At 54.6% G+C, this 27,303-nt stretch overlaps 1 protein-coding gene across 1 annotated transcript; it reads left to right on the forward strand.

Moving 5' to 3' along the window:
* KCNG2 (potassium voltage-gated channel modifier subfamily G member 2) lies at positions 1 to 26,452 on the forward strand. Its single transcript, XM_025365544.1, has 2 exons — positions 1 to 627; positions 25,416 to 26,452. Exons 1-2 carry the CDS (start codon positions 1 to 3, stop codon positions 26,190 to 26,192), a joined length of 1,404 nt encoding a protein of 467 aa, XP_025221329.1. The 3' UTR covers positions 26,193 to 26,452.
* The last annotated feature ends 851 nt before the right edge of the window (positions 26,453 to 27,303 follow it).

The following is a 27,303-nucleotide window of genomic DNA, read 5'->3' on the forward strand; positions in this document are numbered from 1 at the left end:
ATGGAGCCATGGCCCTGTTCCGCGGGCGGCGGCGGCGGTGGGACCCGCGCCCGCCACGTCATCATCAACGTGGGCGGCTGCCGCGTGCGCCTGGCCTGGGCCGCGCTGGCGCGATGCCCCCTCGCGCGCCTGGAGCGCCTGCGCGCCTGCCGCGGCCACGACGAGCTACTGCGCGTGTGCGACGACTACGACGTGAGCCGCGACGAGTTCTTCTTCGACCGCAGCCCGTGCGCCTTCCGCGCCATCGTGGCGCTGCTGCGCGCGGGGAAGCTGCGGCTGCTGCGGGGCCCGTGCGCGCTGGCGTTCCGCGACGAGCTGGCCTACTGGGGCATCGACGAGGCGCGCCTGGAGCGCTGCTGCCTGCGCCGCCTGCGCCGCCGAGAGGAGGAAGCGGCCGAGGCGCGCGCGGGGCCGGCGGAGCTCGGGGCGCAGGGGAGCCCGGCGCGCGCCCTGGGGCCTCGGGGGCGGCTGCAGCGCGGCCGGCGGCGCCTGCGCGACGTGGTGGACAACCCGCACTCGGGGCTGGCGGGCAAGCTCTTCGCCTGCGTGTCCGTGTCCTTCGTGGCCGTCACGGCCGTGGGCCTCTGCCTGAGCACCATGCCGGACATCCGCGCGGAGGAGGAGCGGGTGAGCGCGGCCGTGGGTGGCGGGGACCGGGGCCGGAGCTGGGGCTGGGGTCTGGGTGCGGGGAGGCGGGTGGGGGAAGGGGCCGGAGGCAGCCATGGCCAAGGCCTAGGACCGGGCTGGGGGCTGCCGGGGCCGGGGTGGGCCAGGGCGGGGCTGGAGGCCGCCGGACCGAGGGAGCGCAGCTGATGGTGATCTTGGCCAACCCCCACCCCCAGCGGGAGACAGTAGAGGCTCCAAGTTACATTCGGTTTCCACACGCAGTATCCCCTCCACAGGCCTCCGCTGGAACTGCTTAGCCCATCAGTTCCTCAAAGTTTGAACAACGTGGAGCTAAAGTATTGGGTATCCGGGGCCTAGAGAATTGTGTGACATTTGGTCATTCTGGACCACGGAGACCCAACCGCATTGTTCCAGGGCTGGAGGACAGTGCCAGGGCCAGGCAGGCCTCTGGCTGTGGAACCGAGGTCTGGGTGCCGAGGGCTGTGTGCTGAGACGTCTGGGTGCTGAGGTCTGTGTGCTGAGGTCTAGGTGCTGAGAGGTCTGTGTTCTGAGAGGCCTGGGTGCTGAGGTCTGGGTGCTGAGGTCTTGGTGCTGAGAAGTCTATGTGCTGAGAGGTCTAGGTGCCGAGAGGTCTGGGCGCCGAGAGGTCTGGGTGCTGAGGTCTAGGTGCTGAGGTCTGTGTGCTGAGAGGTCTGGTTGCCGAGAGGTCTGGGTGCTGAGGTCTGGGCGCCGAGAGGTCTGGTTGCCGAGAGGTCTGGTTGCCGAGAGGTCTGGGTGCTGAGGTCTGTGTGCTGAGAGGCCTGGGTGCTGAGGTCTGGGTGCTGAGAGGTCTGTGTTCTGAGAAGCCTGGGTGCTGAGGTCTGGGCGCCGAGAGGTCTGGGTGCTGAGGTCTGTGTGCTGAGGTCTGTGTGCTGAGAGGTCTGGGTGCTGAGGTCTGTGTGCTGAGGTCTGTGTGCTGAGAGGTCTGTGTTCTGAGTTCTGGGCGCCGAGAGGTCTGTGTGCTGAGTTCTGGGTGCTGAGGTCTGGGTGCTGAGAGGTCTGGTTGCCGAGAGGTCTGGGTGCTGAGGTCTGGGTGCTGAGGTCTGTGTGCTGAGAGATGTGGGTGCTGAGGTCTGGGTGCTGAGAGGTCTGGGTGCTGAGAGATCTGGGTGCTGAGATCTGGGTGTGGATCTTCCTGCCCCTGTCTTAGACTTCCTGCCCTGTCCGTCCTGTCCCACTAACCTGAGAAGGCCTGGGCAGAAGTGTGTGACCTTGTGGGTTAATCTATGTTACCATGAGGAGACAAGAGAAGGCGAAAGCTTGCCAGTGTATGTCATGTCTGGGGAAGAACCGTGAGCTCTGGGCCCTAGGCCTGGGGGTTTGTGTTGTTGGAGTGGTGAGATTCATGGAGAAAGGGCTGTGACTGTGTCTGAACGGGCGGAGCTGAGTGTTGCCCTGAAAAAGTCTCCCTGCATTTTCCGACGACCACACCAGGAGGCAGGGCACCCACCAGGTGGGGGTCGGGCACCCCTCCCCTCGGCACCAGCCTCCCTGGACTGCGTGGAGGCCCCTCCACCCCTCACAGGGCAGAGCACCCACCGTCAGCACCGCAGAGGCCCTGCCCGCCTTGGGGACACTCGTCATTGAAGGGCACAGCAAGGAGCTGAACTGACCCAAGCCTGCGGCCCGAGTGCAAACATGACTTAGACGCAGGTTTGGAAGTCGGCTGCCACCCTCAGTCTGGGTGTGTGGCGGCCCGAGTGCGGATTTGACTTAAATGCAGGTTTGGAAGTCAGTTGCTGCCTGCAATCTGGGTGCCTGGCGGCCCGGCTACCTTCCCCCGTCGTCCCCATGAGGTCCAGGTCCTGACTGTGCTTCCGAAAGGTGCTTGAGTGTTTGGCTGTCCTCAGTTGAATATCCAGGAGGGAAAATTCATTTGTGTCATGTTAGAGAATGGGAGAAGTTTGGGCTGCTCCAGCTACAGAAGCCACCCCAGGAACACCAGCCCTGATCCTTACTCTGCACCCCAAAACCCCAGATCCTCTCAGGGACAACCCTGGGCTCCATGGCACCCAGCGCTTCACACTCCTGGCACGCGCCCCTAAATCGCTTGTCCAGGTAAGAAGCAGTCGCCCTCCACGTGGGGCCTGGTGACATGTGTCCGAGCGTTGCAGCTTCTGCTGACCGAGGTCTTTTTCGGAAGCGATTCGGTTGTGTGGGTGAAGAGCCAAGAAAAGATGGTCCTCACCCCTGTCCTAAGAGAATATTTCAAAGCATGAGAATTGACGTGTTGGTGATGTAACAAAACCGGAAGCCAGGGCACCTCCGAGCGTCCAGCTAGGGGCTGGCGAAGGACGTCACCTTCTGTCCACTTGATTGATGAGATGTGGGGAACCATAAAATGTTGGTGATTCCCATGAAAAAACGCTCAGCCCAACTTGTAATTAAATACATGCTGGATCCCAGACAGTGCAAGTCCCAGCCCAACTCAGGCCTCAGACGAGCCAAGTCACTGGCCGACCATCCCAAGCCAGCCGCTGAGGGATGGCAGTGGGACCGTGACTCTCCAGTGCTCCCTGGAGAGTACGTGGGTGCAGGCGCTTTGGTGCCGTTTGTCGGGAAACGAGTTCTTGAGAACTAGTCGGTGTTACTGACAAAATGTGAGGTCTGATGGGTTACGTACTGAAGGCTGAGTCCGGCCGCCACACAGGGTCGGCTTCTGCAGCGTTTCCCACGAGCACGGTGCTGTCCCAGGTGCAGGGGTGGGGGTCCCGGAGCCGTGAGCACCCCTACACACAGCTCTACAGACACTCGGGAGAGCCCCGAGCCAGAGTCCAGCCAGGACAGCCTCCCGGGTCTCCTGGATGCCTCAGAGAATGAGGGAAGCCCAGGGCGCTGGTTGGTTTCAGTGCCTGCCCCCTGCTGAATCTCCCACCCTGGGCTGCGACCTGCGCAGGGGCAGCAGCTCCGTGTGGGGAAGGCTTGGCACGGGGACCATGGAAACGCCTGGTCCGCTGCACACAGTGGGTGCTGAAGAAATAGGAAGCCTCGGTTATCTATGAGCAAAACATGCCCGTGTGTCCCCAGCAACACTGAGGACCTGAGAACCCGGCTTTGTCAGTGTGTGCTTGGCTCTGGGCTGCCTGGACTGGGGGCAGTTGTTGAGTCCGAGCCCACAGGAGACGCGCTGGCCCACAGGTGCGCTGGGACGGCCGTGGGGACCGGAAGGTGGACACCTGGCCCGCCCTGCACTGTCCAAGCAGGCTCCGTCCTCTGCCTGAAGTCTTGTGGGATCATTCACTCCATTGCTGGGCCTTTCCCAGGAGAGAAAATCTGTTCTGTCCCAAACCCACAGCATCTTTGTGGCCAGGCGTTCAGGTGATTTGCTCAACTGTTTATCCTGCCTGTGGCCACAGAGGTTACAAACCAAATCCTAAACATCTGTGGCCCCAAAAGTTATCCTGAATTCTCTGACCCCCCAAAAGTATATCCTAAACCCAAACACCCCCGCTGCACCCCCAACCTTGCCATCTTTCCTAGGAGAGGTCACCCGTGGTCACGACCTGCAGACACCTCCACCGCCACCACATGGGATGGCCCGCAGCCCTGGCTTGGACGTTGTAATCCAGGCTGTAGGGACACGGACGGGCCTGAGGTCAGAGCTGGAGTGGGAGTTACCACCCGTTCCCAGCTGTCAGAGGCTCAGCCGGGTGGGACCTCCCACCTCTGGGCCCCAGCCACGTGTGGGTGGGCACCGTTTGTGTTCCCCATTGCCCTCGTGGGACCTCCAGTGAGTCTGTGGCCTTCGGGAGTTTAGGCTGTGGACGGCTGTGTAGAGGAGGCTGAGCCACCTCTCTGCTCCCCACCGTCTGCTCCCAGACGAGGCCCCCCACGCCGAAGGTGCCCTGTGAACAGACAGACAGGATCACGAGCTTCAGCTGCCGTGGGCCCTAATGGCTGTGGGATAATCGGCAGGGAGCGGTGTCTCGAGAAACGTGTGATTGGGGTGAGGTTAGGTGATGGTTGCAACGACGTGGTGTGGTTTTGGGGTCCCGTGGGCTCTCCGTGGTCAGGACGGCACCCATGTTGGCTTCCCGCCGGTGGATGTGGCCTGGTGACACCCACTGTGAGGATCCCGAGCGCTTTGGAGGGATGGCTGGGGGCAGTTTCCGTGCCTGCAGAGCTGCACGCTCCCTCTGCGCCGGGCGGCTGCCGGGTGGCCTGGACGGTGTGAGCACCCACGTGCCAGCTGGAGGCTGGGACAGACTGCTCCGCCCACTGGAGACCTGCCTGCCCGCTGTTGGTGGAGGTTTGTGGCTGGAGGTTGTTTTTCAAAATCCATTGCTTCCTTGTACATTCAGGCTGATTTTTGGCTCTGTAAATTGATTTTTTCTTTTAAACTCACATGATTAAATTAAGAGCAGTATAATTAGTTATAGATTTCATGACTGGGATTTGAAGCATTGAATTCACTGAGAACATTTTTGCAACAGCTTTAAAAGCTGGTCGCCAAGTTTCTTCTGCACGTGGGCAGACGTCACAGACACCGAGTCGTGTCAGCTCGCAGAGCGAGAGCTTTGCAGATGCCGAGTTGTGCTGATCAGGGTTCCCTGGAGGTGCGAGATGAAAGGGTGTGGTTGATTGGCAGGAGTCAGCTCACCAGGTCCTGGAGGCCTCACGCTGCAGTCAGCATGCCGGAGACCAGCAGAGCCTGGGTCTGAGTTCCAGCCCAAAGACCAGCACCGAGAGACCAGGAAGAGCTGTGGTTTCCGTCGAGCCTGGGGCAGGAGAAAGGTCCCAGCCTGTGGCCAGGCAGGAGGAGTCCTTTGCGCTGGGGAGGGTCAGCCTTCATGTGAGGCACAGGCCTCTGGGGTCCACCATGGGAGCGTTCTGTCCACCTGCACCTGCGTGAGGCTGAGCCTTACGAGCCGACAAATCGCACCTCCCAGCAGCGCGAAACGTGCTTGTGTCTGTCGCAGCCTGTCCTGTGGGCGACCCTTGGAGCCCTGACTGGCTGCACGGCAAGGACAGACGCAGGGCGTGGACGGGACGTGGGGTGTGGCCTGTCCCTACAGCTGCAGTCAGAGTTGTCCTGGACCTGAGCACCGGGTGGCAGGTTCTGCATTCAGAGCTGATTTCTTCAACAAGAGCAGGCAGCGGGGCTCCCTAGGGCAGCTGCACTGGGCCGTGGCCCCTTCCCATCTGTGTGGTATAACAGGGGCTGTGTTAGGGCCACGACAGATCCAAACCTGGGGATCTCGGTGGATGTCAGGCACCCCGTCTTGCAGCAGCGTCGAGTGGGCAGGGCAGGACCCGCCGGTGGCCCCGCGTCCCAGGAGGCTCCCACACCACCAGTCTCCACCCAGGGGCAGAAGAGAGTGGGGAAGGCAGCCCCCTGTGATGCCTTGGCAGAGCCTCTGCGTCCGTCTGCGTCCCATTGGCCTGGACGTCTGTGGCGCAGAGGGGCGAGTAGCACCACCCTAACCCGAAGGCCACAGGCCTAGGCAAAGCTGTGGCTGCCCTTTACCAGGGAGGCAGGTTCCAGTCAGCAGTCTGCCACCGCGACACTGGCAGCAAACTCCTGCCAGCACCGAGTGAAGACCCACAGCAGATGGGTCACCGGGGCCAGCTGCTTTGGGGCCGCACGGTGCCGCTGGGCTGAGCTCTGGGAGGCGGGCAGGGCCCGGTGATGGCAGCGGTCCTGTGCCTGCGGCCAGCTGCCCACCCTCGCAGCCCTCGGCACTCCTGTCGAGGGATCAAACCCTGCGGAGGCTCGTGGAGACCTGCAAACAGCGGGGCCTAGAAACCCACTGGGCGGGGGATGAAGATAAAGGGCTGCTCTGCTTCCTGCACAAATTTGATGGGGAAAACAGAGAAGATTTGTGTTTTGGATTTTCACTTTAGTCTGGGGGAAAAAAAAAAAAAAAGCTAAAATCCCTGATATAAAAGCCTCAAAGCTTCAGTATTTTTTTTTCTTTGAGATAGCGTCTCGCTCTGTCACCAAGGCTGGAGTGCAATGACGCAATCTCAGTTCACTGCAGTCTCCACCTCCCGGGTTCAAGTGATTCTCCTGCCTCAGCCTCCCGACTAGCTGGGACTACAGATGCGCCACCATGTCCGGCTAATTTTTGTGTATTTTTAGTAGAGACTGGGTTTTACCATGTTGGCCAGGCTGGCCTTGAACTCCTGACCTCAGGTAATACACCCACCTTGGCCTCCCAAAGTGCTGGGATTACAGGCGGAGCCACCGTGCCCGGCCAATTCTTTTTCCATAAAATCCCTCCCAGGTCTCCGGTCTCTCTTCTTGCCACAGTACGAGGCTCAGTCGGGGGCTGGCTCAGTTCTCAGACCCTGAGTGTGACCCGTGCTCCCGTCCAGCTCTGGCTCTGACAACGGCAGGGCTTGAAACATTCTCTCCATTCTGAGCCTCACCAAATGCAGATTCTTCAAAGCTGTTGAGATTAAGTTGAATACGTGCCTTGCTTTAGACAATGCTCAGCACAGAGAATCAAACAGTGAGGTCTCTCTCCCCTTCTGCAAACAAGGGAAGCGCTGGCTTGTGTGGCCCCTGTGCGGCGGCCGTGGGGAGGGTGTGTGGGGTGGGGACCGCCACTCCGTGAGCCGGCGTGCGCTGTCCTCCTCTGATGACACAGCAGGAGTGGTCGGTGTGCAGAAAGAGTGCGGAGGTTCACAAAGGGACTTGCTAGGAAGAAGCCAGGCAGCTCTGCCGGTGGGGCCTGGGGACAGGATGGATGGCAGGGTGGGCCAGGGTGGTTTTGGAAAAGGGCAGCACTTGGGCAGGAAAACAGGAATGCGAGTTCTCACTTTGGGCCTGGGTCCCAGGCTTGAGGCCCTTGCTGGGGACTGCCCTCTTCCACCCAGCGTTTCTCTGCCTCCTGTCCGTCCGTGTCACTTGGGAGACTTCCCCTTTCTTCTTTGTGGACTTTGTTTATTCCCGGGCTGTTGTTTTTTCTCAGTTCTGTGCCCTGCAGGGGTTTTTGTGTGCTCCCCACCTCCCCGGGCCTCCCCTACACTCCCATTCCCCGTGTCACTCCCCGTGCTGGCGCACGGCACCGCTCCTGCCGCCGGCCCCTCCAGCCATCTCCGGTCAGTCTGCCCAGCTCCTCTGCGTAGCCACTGGTCCCTCTGAGCACATCCAGGCCCACGCTTGGCCTGTGTGCAGCTGTAAGGGGCGTTGGGGAGCCCGGCCCTAGCTGTCCGGCCGTGAGCCCTGGACAGGAGTATTTTCCTGGGAGCCTGGCACACCCCATGTCCTCAGTGTCTGTTCGCAGCATCTGAACTTTGCGATGTGGAAAACAGGAGTCTGGGAGGAAGGCAGGGGAGGTTGCAGAGCAGCTGTGGTTCGATCTGGCAACAGTGTCCGCTGAGCTGCCGCACTCGGCCAGGAGGCGCCTGGGACTTGGCGGGAGGGGATTTAGCCCAAAGAAGGCAGCGGCTGCGGCGTCCAGGTCCAGCCTGTAAGAGGCGCAGGCCTCGCTGCTGAGGGGACATCCTTGTCGGTGACATGCTCATGCCCAGAGGCCACTGAAGAGTCAGACACGTTTTCTGGCAGCTTCAGGGCCTTGACGAGGACGTCCCGAGGGCAGCCGCCTGCCCCAGAACCTCCCAGAGGGAACAGCTGATGCAGTTACAGCCTCAGGTCAAGCATGGGGTCGAGAGGCCAGGCAGGGCTGCTCTCCTGACTGCCTCGGGAATCCTCGGCCCTCACAGCTCCACCCACCTTTCCCCATCACGGGCTGAGGTGGGGATTCTGCTTCTGAACTGCGTTTGTGGGCAGATTGAAGAAAAGCTGCGTAGTCGCCACAATCAGCCACCTTCCTCTATGCCATCGGTCATAGAAAATTTAATAGAAAAACTATTCTGGTCACCATAACAACAAAAATATGAAAGGCCTAGGAATAATCTTAGCAAGAGAGGTTCTGTGTCTACCGGGAACAGCCCCGGCAACAGCGGAGGCGTAGAAATGAGTGAACAGGGCACACCGGCCCCGAGGGGGGAGGCCACTCCCCAAATTAACACACACACTTCGCGTCAGTCAGCCTCCTGGCGGGTGTTTTGGACTCTCACAAAATAATCTTTAAAATCTAGAGAAATGTGTACGAAGATGAGCCGGTGGATTCTGGAGAACAAAGAGAAAAGTGCAAAGCGGGGGGCCCAGCCCAGAATTGATTCTCTCCTACTGCACAAGCTTCCCCAAAACGTGGTGGGTTCAGATGGCAGCTGTCTGTCTGCGGGTCATTCTGAGGCTGGGTTTGGGGTTGGCGTGCTCTGTCCTTGAGGCATCAGCTGGGGTCTCCAAGGTGGTGGCTGGCGCTGTGGAAAGGCCCTGACAGGCAGGTGTGATCGGGCTGGCACTGCAGAAAGTTGCAAGGAGGCTGCTTGGGCATTTGGCGGGGCTGGGCTGGGTGCAGAGTGCCTAATGGAGAGGGGTCACCCCGGGCGTGGCCACTGCTGTGCCGGCTGTGGCTCCTGGGAAACAGCAGTGGGAAAACAGCGGCCAAGGGCCAGGACAGGGGCTGCAGGTGCCGAGCTGTTGTTCAACCCGATTGAATTGTAACTCATGACTTGGAACCATTCTGTCCCGGGAAGCATGCCCTCTTCTGCATCCACAGGCAGTGGTGCCCTCAGCGACTAGCTTGCTCACCTGTGTCTGTGGTGCCAGTGCCCTGAGGGCAGGGCCGGCCCCTCTCTCGGCACAGCCGGGTGAATCATTGGCGACACCCTTGGCACCTGCAGACCACACGGGCTCGCTCTCGGGCACCAGCCGTGCCAGGCCTGGACCACCAACTCCGTGCCCTTCTTGCAGACGCCTCTCATGGTGTTTGGCACAGAACACCGTGCTCAGAGGAAACCTCAGAATACGCTGTGGTCAGGGGCCCTGGGACCGCCAGGCTCATTTCAGCCAGGGGAGGGCGAGAGCGCAGAAGGCCGAGGGGAAGCTGTGCTGATGTTCTCCAGACACGAGGGCACAAAACGAGTTAACACAGGCTGAACAGGAAATCGAGTTGACACGTCTGCTTCCGTGCAGATAATTCCAGACGAGCACATTCTAGGCAGTGGGCTGTTGTGCTGTTTTGAAACAGTTTGTTCCCTGATACAGATTTAATATTCTTCTGCTTTTCTGTCTTCATTTGACTGCAAGAGGCCTTTTCTGTAGATGAGTGAAAAGAATAAACCTCAATTCAGTTCAAAGTCAAACTGTTACAAATTCATAGTAAAATGAGTCAGTATTTTCTCTCAGTACTTAGGAAGCTAAGCGTTAAAGTCTGCCTGCAGAGTTGCTGCTGACCGAGTGACCCGTCGGTGAGACCGGTGCATGAATCCCCTACGCTGAATGGAAATGCACACGTGCCAAGGCATCTCATCCTGAAACTTCAGGGAACGGAGAATATTCTAACAGCTTCCATGGTGACAGGGAAGAAACGAGGTCCCACCAAAGGCAGAACAGCCAGGGGACCCCTGGGTGGTGGGCAGGTGGCCCTAAGCAGTTCTGGAATGAAACTATAAAACTTCAGGAGAAACAAAACATCCTATGAGAAAAAAAATGTAATTGTAGAGCACGACTCGGCTCAGCAGAGAGCATGTTCACGTTTTCTTAACACGGTAAATGCTCATGACTTACCCGACTCCAAAAATGGAATGTAACAATGCCTGCAGGAAAGAGGTTACCGTTCTGGTGGTTGAAGGTGGGGTGTGTGGAAGACCCAGATTCTCAACTCTACAAAGTCACCGAAATGTAGAACATTAATATGCCAATAAATGGCCGGCTCAGCATTTAGAAGTAGGGAAGTAAATGTCAGAAGAAATAATCAGAAATTTAAAAATTATTCCCACTGGGACTTAAGAGTGGGGGATGGGAAACTGCCTTTTCTTATAAGCTGTCTAGTGTTAATCAAGTTTTTTAAAAATTATATGTATGATTACTTTGATAAAAATTAGGCCAGGTGCTGTGGTTCACGCCTGTAATCCCAGCACTTTGGGAGGCCAAGGTGGGTGGATCAGGAGGTCAGGAGATCGAGATCATCCTGGCTAACATGGTGAAACCCCATCTCTACTAGAAACACAAAAAATTAGCTGTGTGGTGGCGGGCACCTGTAGTCCCAGCTACTCAGGAGGCTGAGGCAGGAGAATGGCGTGAACCCGGGAGGCAGAGCTTGCAGTGAGCCGAGATCACACCACTGCACTCCAGCCTGGGTGACAGAGCGAGACTCCGTCTCAAAAAAAAAAAAAAAAGATTAAAAACATGCTTAGTCACCAAAATTCACTCAAGAAGAAATAAATAACATAATCCTATGCTAATTAAAGAAGTTAAATTCATAGTTTAAAACCTTCCAGGGGCTGGGCACAGTGGCTCATGCCTGTAATCCCAGCACTTTGGGAGGCTGAGGCAGGTGGATCACGAGGTCAGGAGATTGAGACCATCCTGGCTAACATGGTGAAACCCCATCTCTACTAAAGAGAACAACAAAATTAGCCGGGCGTGGTGGCGGGTGCCTGTAGTCCCAGCTATTCGGGAGGCTGAGGCAGGAGAATGGCGTGAACCCGGGAGGCGGAGCTTGCAGTGAGCTGAGATCGCGCCACTGCACTCCAGCCTGGGCCACAGAGCGAGACTCCATCTCAAAAAAAAAAAAAAAACCTTCCAAGAAGAAAATTCCAGGCCCACATAGTTTCACTGGTGAATCTAACAAAAATTTAAGGAATAAATAACACCAATTCTACATGGTCTGTTCCAGAAACATACAAGAGGAGGGATCACTTCCCAACTCATTCCAAGAGGCCAACACTCCTCTGATACCAAACCAGAGACAGGACAAGGAAAGAACAAAGAAAGACCAGTATCTCCCACAAACTCGTGCGAAACTCAACAAAACATCAGTAAATCAGGGTTGGTAAAGACATTAAAAGCACAGCACGTCACGACCAACTGAGGTTTTTCTCAGGAAAGCAAGCTTGATTCAGTGTTCAGAACCAACCCGTGTAATTCACAGTATTAATGCACCAAAGAAAAAATGCCGGCTGTTCATCTCAACAGATGTAGAAAAAGCATTTGACTAAATTCAGTATCCACTCGTGATTTTTAAAACACCACTTTCAGCAACGTAGAAATAGAAGGGAATTTCCTTATTCTGATAGTGAACATCTACCAAAAAAACCTACCGCTAACAACATACATAGCAAAAGATGGAATGTTTTCCCACTAAGATTGGGACCAACCCGAGGATGGCCGCTCCCCACTCCTAGCCAGCACCGTGCTGGAAGTCCTAGACAGAGCGGTGAAGCAAGGAAAGTAGAAGGCATAGGGGTGGAAAGCAAGAAAAGAGTACTGCCTATGTACAAACTCTCAAGAAACCCACAAAAAAGCTTAAGAAAATTGAGTGAGTTGCTAGCAGGGAACAGTTGGAATTCAAAATTTTTAAAGTTCATTAATAGCAGCAAAAACCATGAATTGCTTACATGCAAGTCTCACAGCCTAGGTCTAGGCACCATCTACGTGCTGAGAATTACAGAACCACTGATAAAGAAGACCGAAATCAACGGAAGGCCTGCAGTGCTCATGCGTTGAAGACTCAGTATGACTGTGTCCACCCTCCCCATAGTCCCTCTCCAGATCCACCGAAATCCCATTCAGAATCCCCTTTCCTGCAAATATCTACAAGCTGATTCTGACATCTTTATGGAGAGGCCTAGGAACCATTTTGAAAAGGAAGCAGTTGGAACTCACACCGCCTGCTTTCCAGATTTGCTCTGAAGCCACAGCAGGACAGTGTGGGGAGAGGACAGGCGTGGGGCCATGGACACAGTCCAGCAATAGAACCACACGAATGGGGCCAGCCGGCTTTTGGCAAAGTGAAAAGGCCTGGCACGGAGAAAGACTCGTCTTGTCAACAAATGGGGCTACAACAACTGGACTCCCATATTTAAAAAAACACAACCCATGCCTTACGTTTTATACAAAAATTCAGCTTGAGATGGACCGTGGACCTAAACATAAAACAACATTTAAAACTATAAAACTTGTACAAGAAAACATAGAGATGGCCTTTGCTGATGGGGAGTAAGGAAGCGTGGCGTCAGATATGTGATTCGTGAAACATGAAAACGGATAGGCTGCACTTCATCAGAGTCTAAAACTTCTGGCCTAGCGAGGGGGCTCAGGCCTGTAATCCTGACACTTTGGGAGGCTGAGGCAGGAGGATGACTTCAGCCCAGGAGTTCAAGACCAGCCTGGGCAATACAGCGAGACCCCCATCTCTATTTAAAACCCTCTTTTGACTTTTGTCCACAAAAGACTGAGAGAATGAAAAGACAAGCCTCAGACTAGGAGAAAATATTTGTAAATCACATATCTAACAAAGACTTGTAATTAAACTATATACAGAGCCGTATAAACCAACTGTAAGAAAACAACCTGATTTAAAAAGGGGCGGAAGTTTCGAACAGACACTTCAGCCAAGAGGACACGCCTATGGGCAGATACAGCCTGAACTGTTACCAGGGAAATACAAGGTTCAGCCGCAGGTGCTGTCACTCGGACGTTAGGAGGGCCCTGATCGAAGAACCAGCAGCAGAGGAGGGTGCACGGCTGGACGGCTCAGGCCCTGCAGGCCGTGGCGTGGCGAGACTGCGGCAGAGCGTGGACGCCGGGCACACCTGCACTCGTTGCACACCAGCCCCACGCCCAGGACGTACCCGCGGGAAGGACAGCGTGTGTCACGTACGGAGCGAGTGTTCAGCCCCTGTATTCATCACAGCCCAGCCTGGAAGCAGCTGATGGCCGGTGCCAGATCAACCCCGGGGCATCCACAGTAGGCCGGCTCCACGGTGAAAAGCAGCAGACGGTGGGGGCCCGGGACAGCACGAGTGAGCTCAGAGGCCGGACGCCGAAGAGGCCAGGTCGGGAAGCCACGCTGATGGCCTGCGGGATACCTGGGAAAGCCAGGGGTGGGGTTGGGGTTGGGGTTGGGGTTGGGGGCCGGGCCGGGTCTGTCGCTGAGGCAGGGAACTGCGGGTTGGGGGAACTGTCCCGCGTCTCCGCACTGCGTCTTCGCGGTGGCGGTGGTTCCAGGACGCTGATTTGTGCATTCCCATAAAGCTGAGCTCTGATGAGCCAGCAGGTCCTTTTACATCAATCTTTGGGCCCATTTGTGACATTCCCTGACAATTGACGCCCCAAAGTAGAACTTCCAGGTCAAAGTGCGCGCAGTCTTTGAAGGCTTTTAAAAAACGTCAGTACAGAGTTTTACGAGTTTATACCCCACCGGCCGGGCCACCGTGGGTCCCAGAACCCTGGCTGTGACTGTGACCCGTGGGACACTTGTCTGCTGGGGACGGGGCTGAGTGTGTGTGGCTGCTTGGGGAGCAACTCAGCAGCTTCTAGTAAACGTTGAAGTGGGGGCCTGTCTGGTAAAGGTGAGGATGTGCTTGTGTGTCTGAGAAACCAGCTGTTCCACTTCCAGGTGTCCTGAGCGAACGCGGGCCATGAGAACACGGCGTTCCCAGCAGGCGTGTTTTGGTTTTCGCTTTGGTGGTAGTGGATGATGCCGTTTACAGGGCCTGTCCTGGTGGCTGCAGCGCCTTCTGCCATTTAACCGGCGTTGCCACAGGCACGTCCATCAGGACCCCACGCAGCCCGGCCCACTAACCCCCAACTCAGGTGTGCCTGGGTGGGGACCATCCCCTCACCCCTGTCTAGTCAGTCCCCACATCCTCACGTTTCTATCCCAACCCCCGCCCTGCCATCTTTTCTTCTCCCAGTGCCTCCTGGAGGCTGGGCCCTCTTCTCCCACCAGCCTCCCGCCTCCAATTCCGGTGGCACAGGCTGAGCTCTCTCTGCCAGCGTGAAGCCAGAGCTCAGCTCCCCAGCACAGCACCGAAGCTGCAGGGCCTCCGTCCTCATGCCCCTCCCCATGCCATGTCCCTGTTCTCAGCCCTCCTCCCGCCCCTGCCTGTGGGCCCCACACCTGCACCCCCAAGAGAGTTCTCCCCATCTAGGTCCCTCCTAATGACAAACACTTCCATTCTCAGTCCTTAAAGGAGGTCCTCAGCTCTGCAGCCCCCACCACTGCTGGATTCCTGTCCTCTGGTGAGAGCACCTCTGTGCTAGCACCCACCTGGCAGGGACTGGCTGGTTCCCCTCCTCAGCTCCCCCAGTGGGATGGAGCCCCAGCCACTGGGTCCCTGGGGGAGAGCCAGGCTGTGATGTCCCGATGCGGCAGAGGAGGAGGCTGGATCTGGGCCTGGGCACGGCAGCTCCCCGGGCCATAGGGCAGGAAGTCTAGATTCTGGGATTTCTTTCATCGTCGCTTCATGTTTTCTACCCAGATCTGAGAAATGCTTGTGGTTTCCAAAGAGAGACCGGGCACACCTGAGGCGCACAGACGCGTGTGTTTGTGATGGGGGAGCCACAGGGGCAGGGGTCTGCCTGGCTCTGTGTTCCTCAGGGGGGCTCATCCTGGGGCCCAGGAACTTGGGAGCGGTTTGCCCACAGGTTCCTGCACGTGGGAGCAAACTCGCTTTTCACGTTCATAGAATCAGCAGCGTGCGGGTCGGTGAGGCAGCCGAGACACCATCCGTGAAACCTGTGATAATCAGAGCGTCCTGACACCAGGGCTGGGAGGCCCACACTGATCTCTGAGTTTGGGGTCCACTTTCCCTCCCCAAAGAAGCACTTGGCCAGCTCTTGGGGTCCTGCTCACACCCCTCACAGTCCCCAGCCCTGGAATCCGAGACCACAGACCCCACCCTGACAGCAGAGGGTGGAAGCTGCCAATAGGGCCTGCTCTGCAGCCCCCACCCAGCCCCGACCTTGGGTCCTGCACAGCGGAGGGAACATCGTGGAGCAGCCCAGGGCTGTGGGGCAGGGTCTGAAGGTGCCCGACCAGCCAAGGCAGGCAGAAGCCGGCCCTGGGACCCCACAGAAAACCCTGAATGTCTGTTAAAACGCACAAAAAAGCCAAACAAATCTAGAGGGCGGGGGCTGTGTGGGCCTCAAAACTGGGTGAGCCAGGCTGAATGTAGACTTTTTTTCTGACCTGATTTTTAGGCAAGTAGACCAGATGCATCCAATCTGATCAATCAGGGTCTGTTTTCTGGGTTGAAAGTTCTGGAAACGTGCCCGCCGACTGTCCCACCTGTGGCTCCACAGGTGGTCTCTAACCACGGGCAGACCCGGTCCAGGCGGTTTCTGACCCTGAGTACAGCTGCACCCGGTCCCTCCTCGTTGTGGGAGGGGGGGGGACATTCAGGACACACAGCCCAGGTGCTCCTGCCCCGCCGGTCCCCAAGCCCCGCCAGGGACACAGATTCCTCAGAGGGCTCGTGTGGAAGGCAGCGTCGACCAGTGGTTAGGACGGTGCCCTGGGGCCAGCCTGCCTGGCTTCAGTCCTGGGTGTGCAACCTGGTGACCTGCCAGGGGACATGGGACAGGGACACCCAGGGGACACGAGGGAGATGCTTGTGGGGAGACGGGGACAGGGACACGGGGACAGGGACATGGGGATGGGGACATAGGGACATGGGGACAGGGACATAAGAATGTGAGAGAGATGCCTGAGGGGACACAGGGACAGGGACACAGGGAGGGACACAGGGACAGATATAGGGACAGGGACATGGGGACATAGGGTCACAGGAACATAGGGACGGGACAATCAGGAAGGGAGATGAGGCAGATGCCTGTGGGGACACGGAGGGACATGGGGACAGGGACATGCAGAGGGGGCATTCGGGAGGGATAGGAGGGGACAGGAGGGAGATGCCTGTGGGGAAATGGGGACAGGACACAGGGACAGAAACGCTGAGACAGCAGAGGCAGAGGTGGAGGCTGCCCTGGGCCAGAAGCCACGAGGCTGTTTCCAGGACGTACTGGGCTCAGAGCCACAGGGCTGTCTTGGGGCCGACCTGTGCTGAGATGCCCGGTGCTGCTTCCTCTCAGCAGGTGTCAGAAGGTTCACAGGCCTCGAGCTCCAGCCTGAATTTGCCACCTCCTGGTCACCGCCGCGCAGAGATAGACATGGGGCCTGGGCACCTCCTGAGCTGAGAACTTTCTAACCACCCAAATCCCAATGCCCCTCCCCCCCGGCTGGGTGCGTCAGGGTTTCAAACCTGGATCCAGCCTCCCTGGGGCTCACACACCATGTCACACACCATGAATGCCGGAGCCTGGCGTCCCGAGGGCTCACAGCCCCAGTGGTTTGGAGCGCCAAGGCCCCTGAGCTCTGCCCCAAGAGCCTCCTGCACCCAGACACCCTGCCAGGTGGGAGGGGCTTTGCAGGGTCTCCCTTGGGCACGGATCGGGGCCCGGGGACTGGCTCCCCCACTTTTCCTACAGCCGTGAGGCTCGGGAATGGACTGGAGCCAGGGATCCACACAGAAGCCCACCCGCCTTGAATGTCGGTCAAGACTTCACTGTGGTCTGTGGTCAGGGAAGGCTGCAGAGGGAGGTGAATGGGGAGCGGACATCTGACGGGGCCACCGTCTCGGGCTCACAGGGTGATTGCCTTAGAGACGTGATGAAGGCCACACATTCTGAATGCATTTAACACCCTTTAACACGGTTCAGATGGTGTCTTGTTACATGTATTTTACCACAGTTTTTAAAATGCTAGGACAAAACCCATGCCCCAGACCGAGGCTTCGGTGGAGGAGGCCGCGGGGAGCACCCAGACCTAGGCCTTGGGGGTGGAGGAGGCCGTGGGGAGCACCCAGACCTAGGCCTCGGGGGTGGAGGAGGCCACGGGGGGCACCCAGACCTAGGCCCTGGGAGGGAGGGTGGAGGAGGCCGCGGGGAGCACCCAGACCTAGACCTCAGGGGTGGAAGAAGCTGTGGGGAGCACCTACCAGGCCCAGATTCAGCCCTGTCCATGGGGTGGGGACCACGTTTGGGGCACGTGCTGGGACCGGTTCATGGGGCTTCTACGAGCTATGCTGACACGCTGCAGACTCTTGAGAAGGCCCCCAGCCCAGCTCTGGGGCTGGGTCGGCCCTGAGGCTGCAGTGGGGCTGGGACAGCAGTGTCCGTCCTTATGAGGCCTCAGTGAGGCTAGGACAGTGGCTTCCTGCTTATGAGGCTGCAGTGGGGCTGGGACAGCGGCGTCCTCCGTATGAAGCCGCAGTGAGGTTCTCATTCCCGTTTCCCTGATGACCAGTGATGTCGAGCATCTTTTCATGTCCTTCCTGAAAGTTCAGAGCTCTTCTTCGAGGAATGTCTGTTCAGACCTTTTGCCCATTTTTTTTTTTTTTGAGTCTCTGTCGTCCAGGTGATCTCAGCTTACTGCAACCTCCTCCTCCCAGGTTCAAGCAATCCTTGTGCCTTGGCCTCCCGAGTAGCTGGGATTACAGGCGTCCACCACCACTCCGGGCTATTTTTTTTTTTGTATTTTCAATGGAGACAGATTTCCACCATGTTGCCCAGGCTGGTCTCGAACTCCTGACCTCAAATGATCTGCCCACCTTGGCCTCCCAAAGTGCTGGGATTACAAGCATGAGCCACCGCACTGGCCTTCCGTTGCCCAATTTTAACTTGGGTTGTCTTTATTGTTGAGCTGTAAGAGTTTCTTATCTATCCTGGATGCAAGTCCCTTATCAAGGATCCGATTTCCAAATACTTCCTTCCATTGTGGGTTGTCTGTTCACTTTCTTGCTATTGTCCTTCGAGGCACAAACGTTTCTAATTTTTATGAAGTTCAGTTTATCAATTTTTTGTGCTTTTGATGCCATAGCTCATAGCCCTTGGCCAGTCCTTTGTCATGAAGATTTTACCCCATGTCTCCTTCTCAGAGTTCTGTAATTTTGGCACCCACATTTTGAGGTTTGGTCCATTTTTTTGTAATTTTTGCATATGGTTCAGGTAAGCACTCGGCTGGATTCTTTTGTGTGTGGACATCAAGGCACCCCAGTACCGCTTGATGATAAACTGTTCTTCCCCTATTGAATGGTCAAAATTTAGAATTTCTTTCAGCAGTGTTTTGTAGTTATCAGAGTATGAGTTGTTTTTGTTTTTTTTGTTAGTTATTCTGATGCATTTCTTCCTTTTGATGCTGTTGTGAGTGGAATTACATTAATTGTTCATTGTGAGTGTATAGAGATAAAATTGATGTTTGCTTATTGTTGCATATTCTACAACCTTGTTGAACTCACTAGTTTTAAGAGTGTTTTTAGTGGATTCCTAAGGATTTTCTATATACGAGGTCCTGTCATTTGTGAACCGACATGACCTTGTCATTGGCCTAGCAGGTGTCTCTGCACATTCTGTTTAACCTGCCTGATCGCCCTGGCCGGAACATCCAGTACAGAGTCCACTGGAAGTGACAAGAACAGGCGTTAGCATCTCATTCCTGAACGGACGGGAGCACGGAGTGTTTCGTTACTACGTGTGATGTTAGCTGTGGGTTTTTATAGATGCCTTTTTGTGGCGGTTTCCTGTTTGTTGAGTGTTTCTGTCATGAAAAGATGTTGGATTTTGTCGAAAGCTTTTTCTTCATCAGTGGCGTGATCGTGTGATTTTTCTTTTCTGTAGTATTGATATGATGTATTACGTTAATTGGTTTTCAGATGTTAAACCAGCCTTGCGTCCTTGGGATAAATTCCACTCAGTCCTGATGTCTGATTCTTTTTCTACACTGCTGGATTCAGCTTGTTGACACTCTGTTGAATCTTTTAACGTCGGTATTCATATGTGGTTTTCTTGTGATACCTCATCTGGTTTTTGTATCGGGGTGATGCTGGCCTCAGACTGACCTGGGAAGCCTTCTCTCCACTTCTGTATTTTCATAATAGTTCGTGAGGAATTGGTATTGGTATTAATTCCTTTTTTATGAATAAAATTTTGTTTTATTTTTTTGTTTAATAATCTCAGGTTTTATTTTAGATTTAGGAGGCACGTGTGCAGGTCTGCTACCCGGGCATATTGTGTGATGCTGAGGTTTGGGGTAGGATTGGTCCTGTCACCCAGGTACCAAGCACAGCACCCAACAGCACATTTTCCAGGCTTTGCTCCTTCCTGCTCCCCCTGGCAGTCCACAGGGCCTGCTGTTGCCATCTTTATGTCCATGAGCACCCGACGTTTAGCTCGCACTTACAAGCGAAAACATGCTGTATTTCGTCTTCTGTTCCTGCGTTAATTTGCTTGGGATAATGGCCTCCAGCTGCAGAGGACAAGACGTCATTCTTTCTGTGGCTGTGCATATTCTCCTTTGACCGTTTGGTTGGATTCAGTGAAGCATCTGGCCCTGGGCTTTTCTTGTGGGTAGTTGGAGGGTTTCTGGCTGAGCCTCTTCACTGTGATGGGTCTGTGCAGATTCTCTGTTTCTTCCTCCTGTTTCTGTAGTTTGTTTTTCTGTGAATGGATCCATTTTACCTAAGTTATCTATTGTGTTGGCACACGATTATTCACAGTGCTGCTTTATTGCCCTTTTTACGTTTGTAAGGGCAAGAGTTACGTCTCCACTTTCATTTCTGATTCTAGTAAATGGAATTTTCTCTCTCTGTTTCTTCTGCTCAAACGAGCTAAAGATTTGTTGATTTTGTTGATCTTTTCCAAGAACCAGCCTTTGGTTTCATTGGTTTCTCTATGGGTTTTGTCTTCTCTGTTTTATGAGTTCCTGCTCTCATCTGTTATTTCCCTCCCCTGCCTGCTTTAAATTTTATTTACTTTTGTTTTCCCAGTTGTCCTAGAGTGGAGTGTTAGCTTCTTAATTTGGGATCTTTCTTCTTATAGGCATTGACAGCTACAAATTTCCCTCTAAGCATTACTTTTTCTTTTTATTTATTTATTTTATTTTTTATTTTTATTTTTGAGACAGGGTCTCGCTCTGTCACCCAGGCTGGAGTGCAGTGGCGCCATCAGGGCTCACTGAAGCCACAACTCTTAAGACTCAGGGGATCCTCCCATCTCAGCCTCTCGAGTAGCTGGGACTGCAGGCGTGCACCACCACACCCAGCTAAATTTTGTGTATCTTGTAGAGATGGGGTTTCACCATGTTGCCCTGGCAGGTCTCCAACTCCTGAGCTTAAGTGATCCTCCCGCCTCGGCCTCCCAAAGTGCTGGGATTACAGGCATGAGCCGCTGCGCTGGCCCTCTGAGCATGGCCGTCTGAGCATTACTTTAGCTGCCCCACGTAAGTCTGGATATGTCCTGTCTTCATTCTTACTCATCTCCAAGTCCGACTCCCTTCTGATTTCTTGGTTGACCTCTTTGATTATCTAGGAGTATGTTTAATTTCCACATATTTGTGAGGTTCCCAATTTTTTTCCTGTCATTAATTTCTAACACTGTGGATGGAGTGTATACTTGTATTATTTCTATCCTTTTAAACGTATTGAGGTTGGTTCTATGGCTGGTATATGTCCTGTTCTGGAGACTGTTCCGTGTGCACATCGGAAAAATGTATATTGCGTTGTTGGGTGACACGTTCTACGGGTGTCTGTGAGGTCCGTTTGGCTCATGGTGGTGTTCACGCCTTCTGTTTCCTTGACCCGCCTGTATAGTTGTTCTGTCCATTATTGAAAGTGCAGTATTAATTAGCTGGGCACAGTGGTGCACCCCTGTAGTCACAGCTACTCAGGAGGCTGAGGCAAGAGAATCGCTTGAACCTGGGAGGCAGAGGTTGCAGTGAGGCGAGATCATGCCATTGCTCTCCATCTGGGTGACAGAGTGAGACTCCGTCTAAAAAAAAATAATAAAAATAAAAATTAAAAAGTGGGGTAATGAAGTCTCCAGCTATTATTATGGAATGTCTCTTTCTCAGTTTCTGTTCAGTTTTTACTTCATTTACTTATTGCTGTATCATTGGTACATATGTTTTAACGGTTTTATCTTCTTGGTGGATTGACCTGTTGATCATTACATATTATCTCTAATAACATTTTTTGTTTTAACATCTACTTTGTCTATTAGTGTAGTCATTCCAGCTTTCCTGTGGTTGCTGTTTGGATGATACATCTTTTCCCATCTTTTTACATTGTATCTATTTGTGTCTTTGAATCTAAAGTGTGTCTCCTGTAGACAACATTTAGTTCAATTATTTTTTAAAACCCACTCTGCTTTTGATTGGATTGTTCGCTCCATTCATATCTAATGTCATGATTGATATAGTTGGGTCTGTGTCTGCCACATCTTATTTTCTGTTTCATGTGCCTCACGGATCATGTTGTTTCTGTATCCTTCCTTAGCTGCTTTCTTTTGCATTGGTTATTTTCTTATGGAGCATTTTAATTGCACTAATTTTTTATATATACATATAAATATATGTGTGTGTGTGTGTGTGTGTATATATATATGTAGAGAGAGAGAGGAGGTCTCTGTCGCCCAGACTGGAGTGCAGTGGTATAATCTCTGCTCACTGCAGCCTCCGCCTCCTGGGATCAAGTGATTCTCCTGACTCAGCCTCCCAAGTAGCTGGGATTACAGGCACACACCACCACACCCAAGTAATTTTTGTATTTTTAGTAGAGACAGGGTTTTGCCGTGTTGGCCAGGCTGGTCTTGAACCCCTTGACCTCAGGTGATCCACCTGCCTTGGCCTCATAAAGTGCTGGGATTGCAAGCATGAGCCACCACACCCAACCCACTAATGATATTTTAAAGGTTTTTTTAAATTATTTATTTTAGTGTTTGCTCTGGAGTTTACCATAAATAATCAGAACCTGCTTCAGGTTTGTGCTTAATTCCAGTGAGATGAAGACGTTACGCCTGTATAGCTATATTCACTTTTCTCCCTTTTGGTGCAATTGTTGTGACACACATTGTTACAATTATTGCTTTTGCTTCACTATCTGTCATTTCCTTAGACTAACATTAAACTTTTGCTCCCACACACCTCTGCTCCCACACACCTCCTTTGGGCTTTTATTGGCAAATACATTACACGTATATTACATTTCTATATGCTGCAGGCTTAATACATTATATACATCTTATTTTTATACAGTTGCTGTTCAAATCAGTTAAGAAAAAAATGCATTTATAGTGTCTTTTCTAATTACATAATAACCTTTACTAACACTTTTTGTGTCGATCCACATTTTCATCTGGGGTCACCTGCTTTCAGCCTGAAGAACCTTCTTTAGTGTTTCTTGTGAGGCAGGTCTGCTAAGCAGTGAATTCTCTCAATTTTTGTTTACCTGGGAAAGTGTTTATTTTTTACTTTAATTTTTCAACAGTAACTTTGCTGGATATAGGATTCTTGATTGGCAGGGTGTTTTTCCTTTGAGCACTTTGGATATGCTATTCCACTGCCTTCTGGCTTGCAGTGTTTCTGCTGATAAATCAGCTGTTTATCTGTGAAGTGCCTTTCTAAGTGATCTTCATTTTGCTCTTGCTGCTTCCATGCTTTTTCCTTGTCTTTGACCTTCATTACGTTTATTATGATGTGTCCATCTGTGGGTCTCTGTGTTTATCCTGCTTGGAGTTCATTGAGCTTCCTGGATATATAGGTTATTGTTTTTAATAAATTGAGGGTTTTTTTTCCCACCATTATCTCTTTGCATAGTTTTTCTTCTCCCTTCTCTCCTCTCCTTGGATATTCCCATTATGCATATGTGGGGGCATATAATGGTGTCCTGCGCTTCTCGAGGCGCTGTTTGCTTTATTCTTTTTGTCTCTGTTCTTCAGCATAATTCCCGTCAAACTATCTTCATGTTTACTAATTCTTTTTTCTGCCGGTTAAAACCTACTGTTAAGCTTTTCTAGTGATTTTTAAATTTTTTTATTTTAATTATTGCACTTTTCAATTCCAGAATTTCCATTTGGGTATTTTTTTAAATGTCCATCTCTTTACCAACAGCCTCTATTTGTGGCATTTTCACTTATGCTTCCTTTAGTTTTGTGAACATACTGATAGTGGCTGCTTTGAAATCTCATTCTGTTAAATTTGACATTTGGTCACTCTCACAGCAGTTTTTGTTGCCTGCTTTCTTCCTGATGTATGAGTCATACTCTCCTTTTCTTTTTCTTTTTTTTTTTCTTTTTTTTTTTTTGAGACGGAGTCCCGCTCTGTCGCCCAGACTGGAGTGCAGTGGCCGGATGTCAGCTCACTGCAAGCTCCGCCTCCCGGGTTTACGCTATTCTCCTGCCTCAGCCTCCCGAGTAGCTGGGACTACAGGCGCCAGCCACCTCGCCCGGCTAGTTTTTTGTATTTTTTTTAGTAGAGACGGGGTTTCACCGTGTTAGCCAGGATGGTCTCGATCTCCTGACCTCGTGATCCGCCCATCTCGGCCTCCCAAAGTGCTGGGATTACAGGCTTGAGCCACTGCGCCCGGCCTCTCCTTTTCTTTTTCTTCCTTCCTTCCCCTCCTCTTCTTCCACATATCTTGTCATCGTTAGACACTAGACATTTTAGACAAGATACTCTAGCCCTTTCGGTAGTCCCCATCCTGGGCCTGTTACTCACTGGTTTAGTCTTTTGGTGACTGGCTGGGTTACTGTCGTGATGCCCGTGCGCCCTTCCTCCTCCCCAGCAACAGTCTCTGTGTCGGGCCAGCACCAGTGTGCCACAGTCACCCTAGGATGACAAGGTTTGGGGAGCAACCTCTTCCTCTGTCTCACTGACCACACCCAGTAGTTAAAACTCCAAGTTGCCAGCTGAGAGCTCTGTTATTCCTCTACAACCTGATCATATTGCAGCTCCTTCTCATTGCTTTCTGAGAGTGCCTGACATTGTTCTGACCCCAGGAGGGCTCCTGCCAGCTGCCTTCTCCCCTCGTTCCCCAGCACCCTAGCCAGCCTGCATCTAGGCTACATGGTCAGCAGACGCATGAATCTGCTAATTCACTTCACCTCCACCTCTGATCGTGTTGAGAGTGTCCTTAGGTGTAAGCTTCTTCATGTTTTGTTACAAATGAGGTCAGTTCCTTTGAGAGGAGATTACTTCCTGCATCTCCCTCCTGGCAGAAATCTCTGAGCCACGGATTTGGGGGATGGGGACAAGCGCAAGCCTCAGTGTGAATGACACCCTCCCTCTCTAGGAGCTGAGAGCTTGATGGGGGTCGGGGGGCAGCAGCCTGAGACCTCATCGGCCTCTCCTGGCCTGGAATCACTGCAGCAAGGGCAGTCAGGTCCTATCTTCTCCGTGTGCCACACCCACGGCCAGCCTCCCACCCATGACACCCAAGGCCAGCCTCCCGCCCGTGACACCCAAGGCCAGCCTCCCATCCAAGAGAGTGGGGACTGGGCGGGAGGAGGGTGCCCCACCCTCCACCAGACTCCCCAAGGACGTAGCCCCAGGAGCTGAGGGCAGAATGTGAGATTGTGATGTCGGTCCCTTCCGGAGGAAGAAGCCCCCTGACTGGGAGCTGTGGGTGGGGTGGAGTGGGGTGGGGTGGGGGTGGGAGGGCTGTGTCCGTGGCTGCAGCCATTCCACACGGAGTCTCCTCCTGGCCAAGCTGAGGAGGAGGATGCAGTCTTGACACAGATACCACAAATGCTCTTTCTTACAGAATGTTCACATATAAATAGATGTTTCTTTGTTTGCTGTTTGCTCTTAAGATCATTTCCCAAGGCTTTAAAAGGTCAAGGGTTTAAACATTATTTTCACCAGTTTCCTGGGTCAGCTAAGGGCATCCGCTCTCAGGCCCGAAGTGATCACCATTAAATCTTGCTGGTTTTTCATTTTGTTTTTTTTTTCCAATAGGAACTGGGCCTGTTTGTCAATATCCCTTGCACCCGCTTCCGTGGGTTGGCGCGGGAAGGGTGGCCTGGGAATGCCTCTGGTCCTGGGGAAGGAAGGGTGCAGCGCCCCCGGCCCTCCAACAGGCCTGCGCCCCCAACCCCACGTCCCCTTTCCCCGCAGGGCGAGTGCTCCCCCAAGTGCCGCAGCCTGTTCGTGCTGGAGACCGTGTGCGTGGCCTGGTTCTCCTTCGAGTTCCTGCTACGCTCCCTGCAGGCCGAGAGCAAGTGCGCCTTCCTGCGCGCGCCGCTCAACATCATCGACATCCTGGCGCTGCTGCCGTTCTACGTGTCCCTGCTGCTGGGGCTGGCGGCAGGCTCGGGCGGGACCAAGCTCCTGGAGCGCGCGGGGCTGGTGCTGCGGCTGCTGCGCGCGCTGCGCGTGCTCTACGTGATGCGCCTGGCGCGCCACTCGCTGGGGCTGCGCTCGCTGGGCCTGACCGTGCAGCGCTGCGCGCGCGAGTTCGGGCTGCTGCTGCTGTTCCTGTGCGTGGCCATGGCGCTCTTCGCGCCGCTGGTGCACCTGGCCGAGCGCGAGCTGGGCGCGCGCCGCGACTTCTCCAGCGTGCCCGCCAGCTACTGGTGGGCCGTCATCTCCATGACCACCGTGGGCTACGGCGACATGGTTCCGCGCAGCCTGCCGGGGCAGGTGGTGGCGCTCAGCAGCATCCTCAGCGGCATCCTGCTCATGGCCTTCCCGGTCACCTCCATCTTCCACACCTTCTCGCGCTCCTACTCCGAGCTCAAGGAGCAGCAGCAGCGCGCGACCAGCCCCGAGCCGGCCCTGCGGGAGGACAGCACGCGCTCGGCCACGGCCACCGAGGACAGTTCGCAGGGCCCCGACGGCGCGGGCGAGGCCGCGGACTCCGCGGACGCGCTGTGGGTGCGGGCAGAGCGCTGACGCCTGCGCCGCCCGCACGGGGATCCCCCGCCCCCTCCAGCTGCAGCGTCGGGACCCCCGAGGCGCGCCGAGGGCGGGGGTCGTCTGGCTCTGGGGAGCGGCTCCTGCCCGCCGCGTCCTCGGCCCTCCTGTGTGAGCAGCAGAACTCGGCGGGGCCCCGCCTGACTCCCCTGGCAGCGCTGGGCGAAGTCACTGGCCTGTGTCCTCCTGCCCTGCTTCTTTCTTTGGATTTTTAATTTTCTATACCTAGATAAAAATAAATTTAGTAAGTCCCAGAAGTTCCACGCCGACTGTGGATGACTTCGTCCCCGCCCCCGACTTTTCCTGCCTCCAGCCAGGGAGAAAGGGGTAGCGCGGCCCTTGCCAGGCCCCCATGGCACCCAGAATGGGCACCCTACGGAAGGAGGCCCTCCGCATCCACCTCTGCCCAAGGCCACATCACCTTCCCAGGGATGGGACAGAGGTTTGAGCCGACGCGCACAGCACCCCAGTGCCGCCCCAGTAACTGCCCTTTTGGTGGTCAGGGAAGAGGATTCCAGCCCTGACCTCTAACCTCCATTCCCTGACACCACCTCCCTGGGGAATCTTCAAGGCTTGACCTCAGGGAGGGTGACAAGGGCCTCCTGACACTCCCTCCGGATAAGGTTTGCGTGTGGCATTGCAACCCTTCCATGGCCGCCTTCTGGGCCTTTCTGCAGGTGGAGAGGAAGGAAATTTCCACACCGTGCTGCTCTGCACTCGTTCATTTTGATGAGTTCATCCAGGAAACTTGAGACATGATGGCCACAGCCCGAAGCGGAAGGGGGATGCCTCACCAGAGGGTCCCACTGTCCATTACACACCAGGAGTCTGTAGGGGACGCAGGTGTGGAGAAAGGGGAGATGTGCATGGCCCCGGTGAGTGCCTGAGTGCAAGCCCCAGTCCTTTTCCATAGCAGACCTGCAGCAACCCACCAGGACCACGTGGGGCTCAGACCTGCCTCCCCCAACAGCCAGGTCAGCTGGTGCCCCAGGTGCCCATGACACGGAGGGTCCATGGATGCCAGGCACACAGCGCGGGTGGGCCTGGGGTCTGGCTCTGCACTGAGGGCCACTCTCACAGTGACAGCCTT

Source organism: Theropithecus gelada, chromosome 18, assembly GCF_003255815.1.
Source record: "Theropithecus gelada isolate Dixy chromosome 18, Tgel_1.0, whole genome shotgun sequence".
NCBI lineage: Eukaryota > Metazoa > Chordata > Mammalia > Primates > Cercopithecidae > Theropithecus > Theropithecus gelada.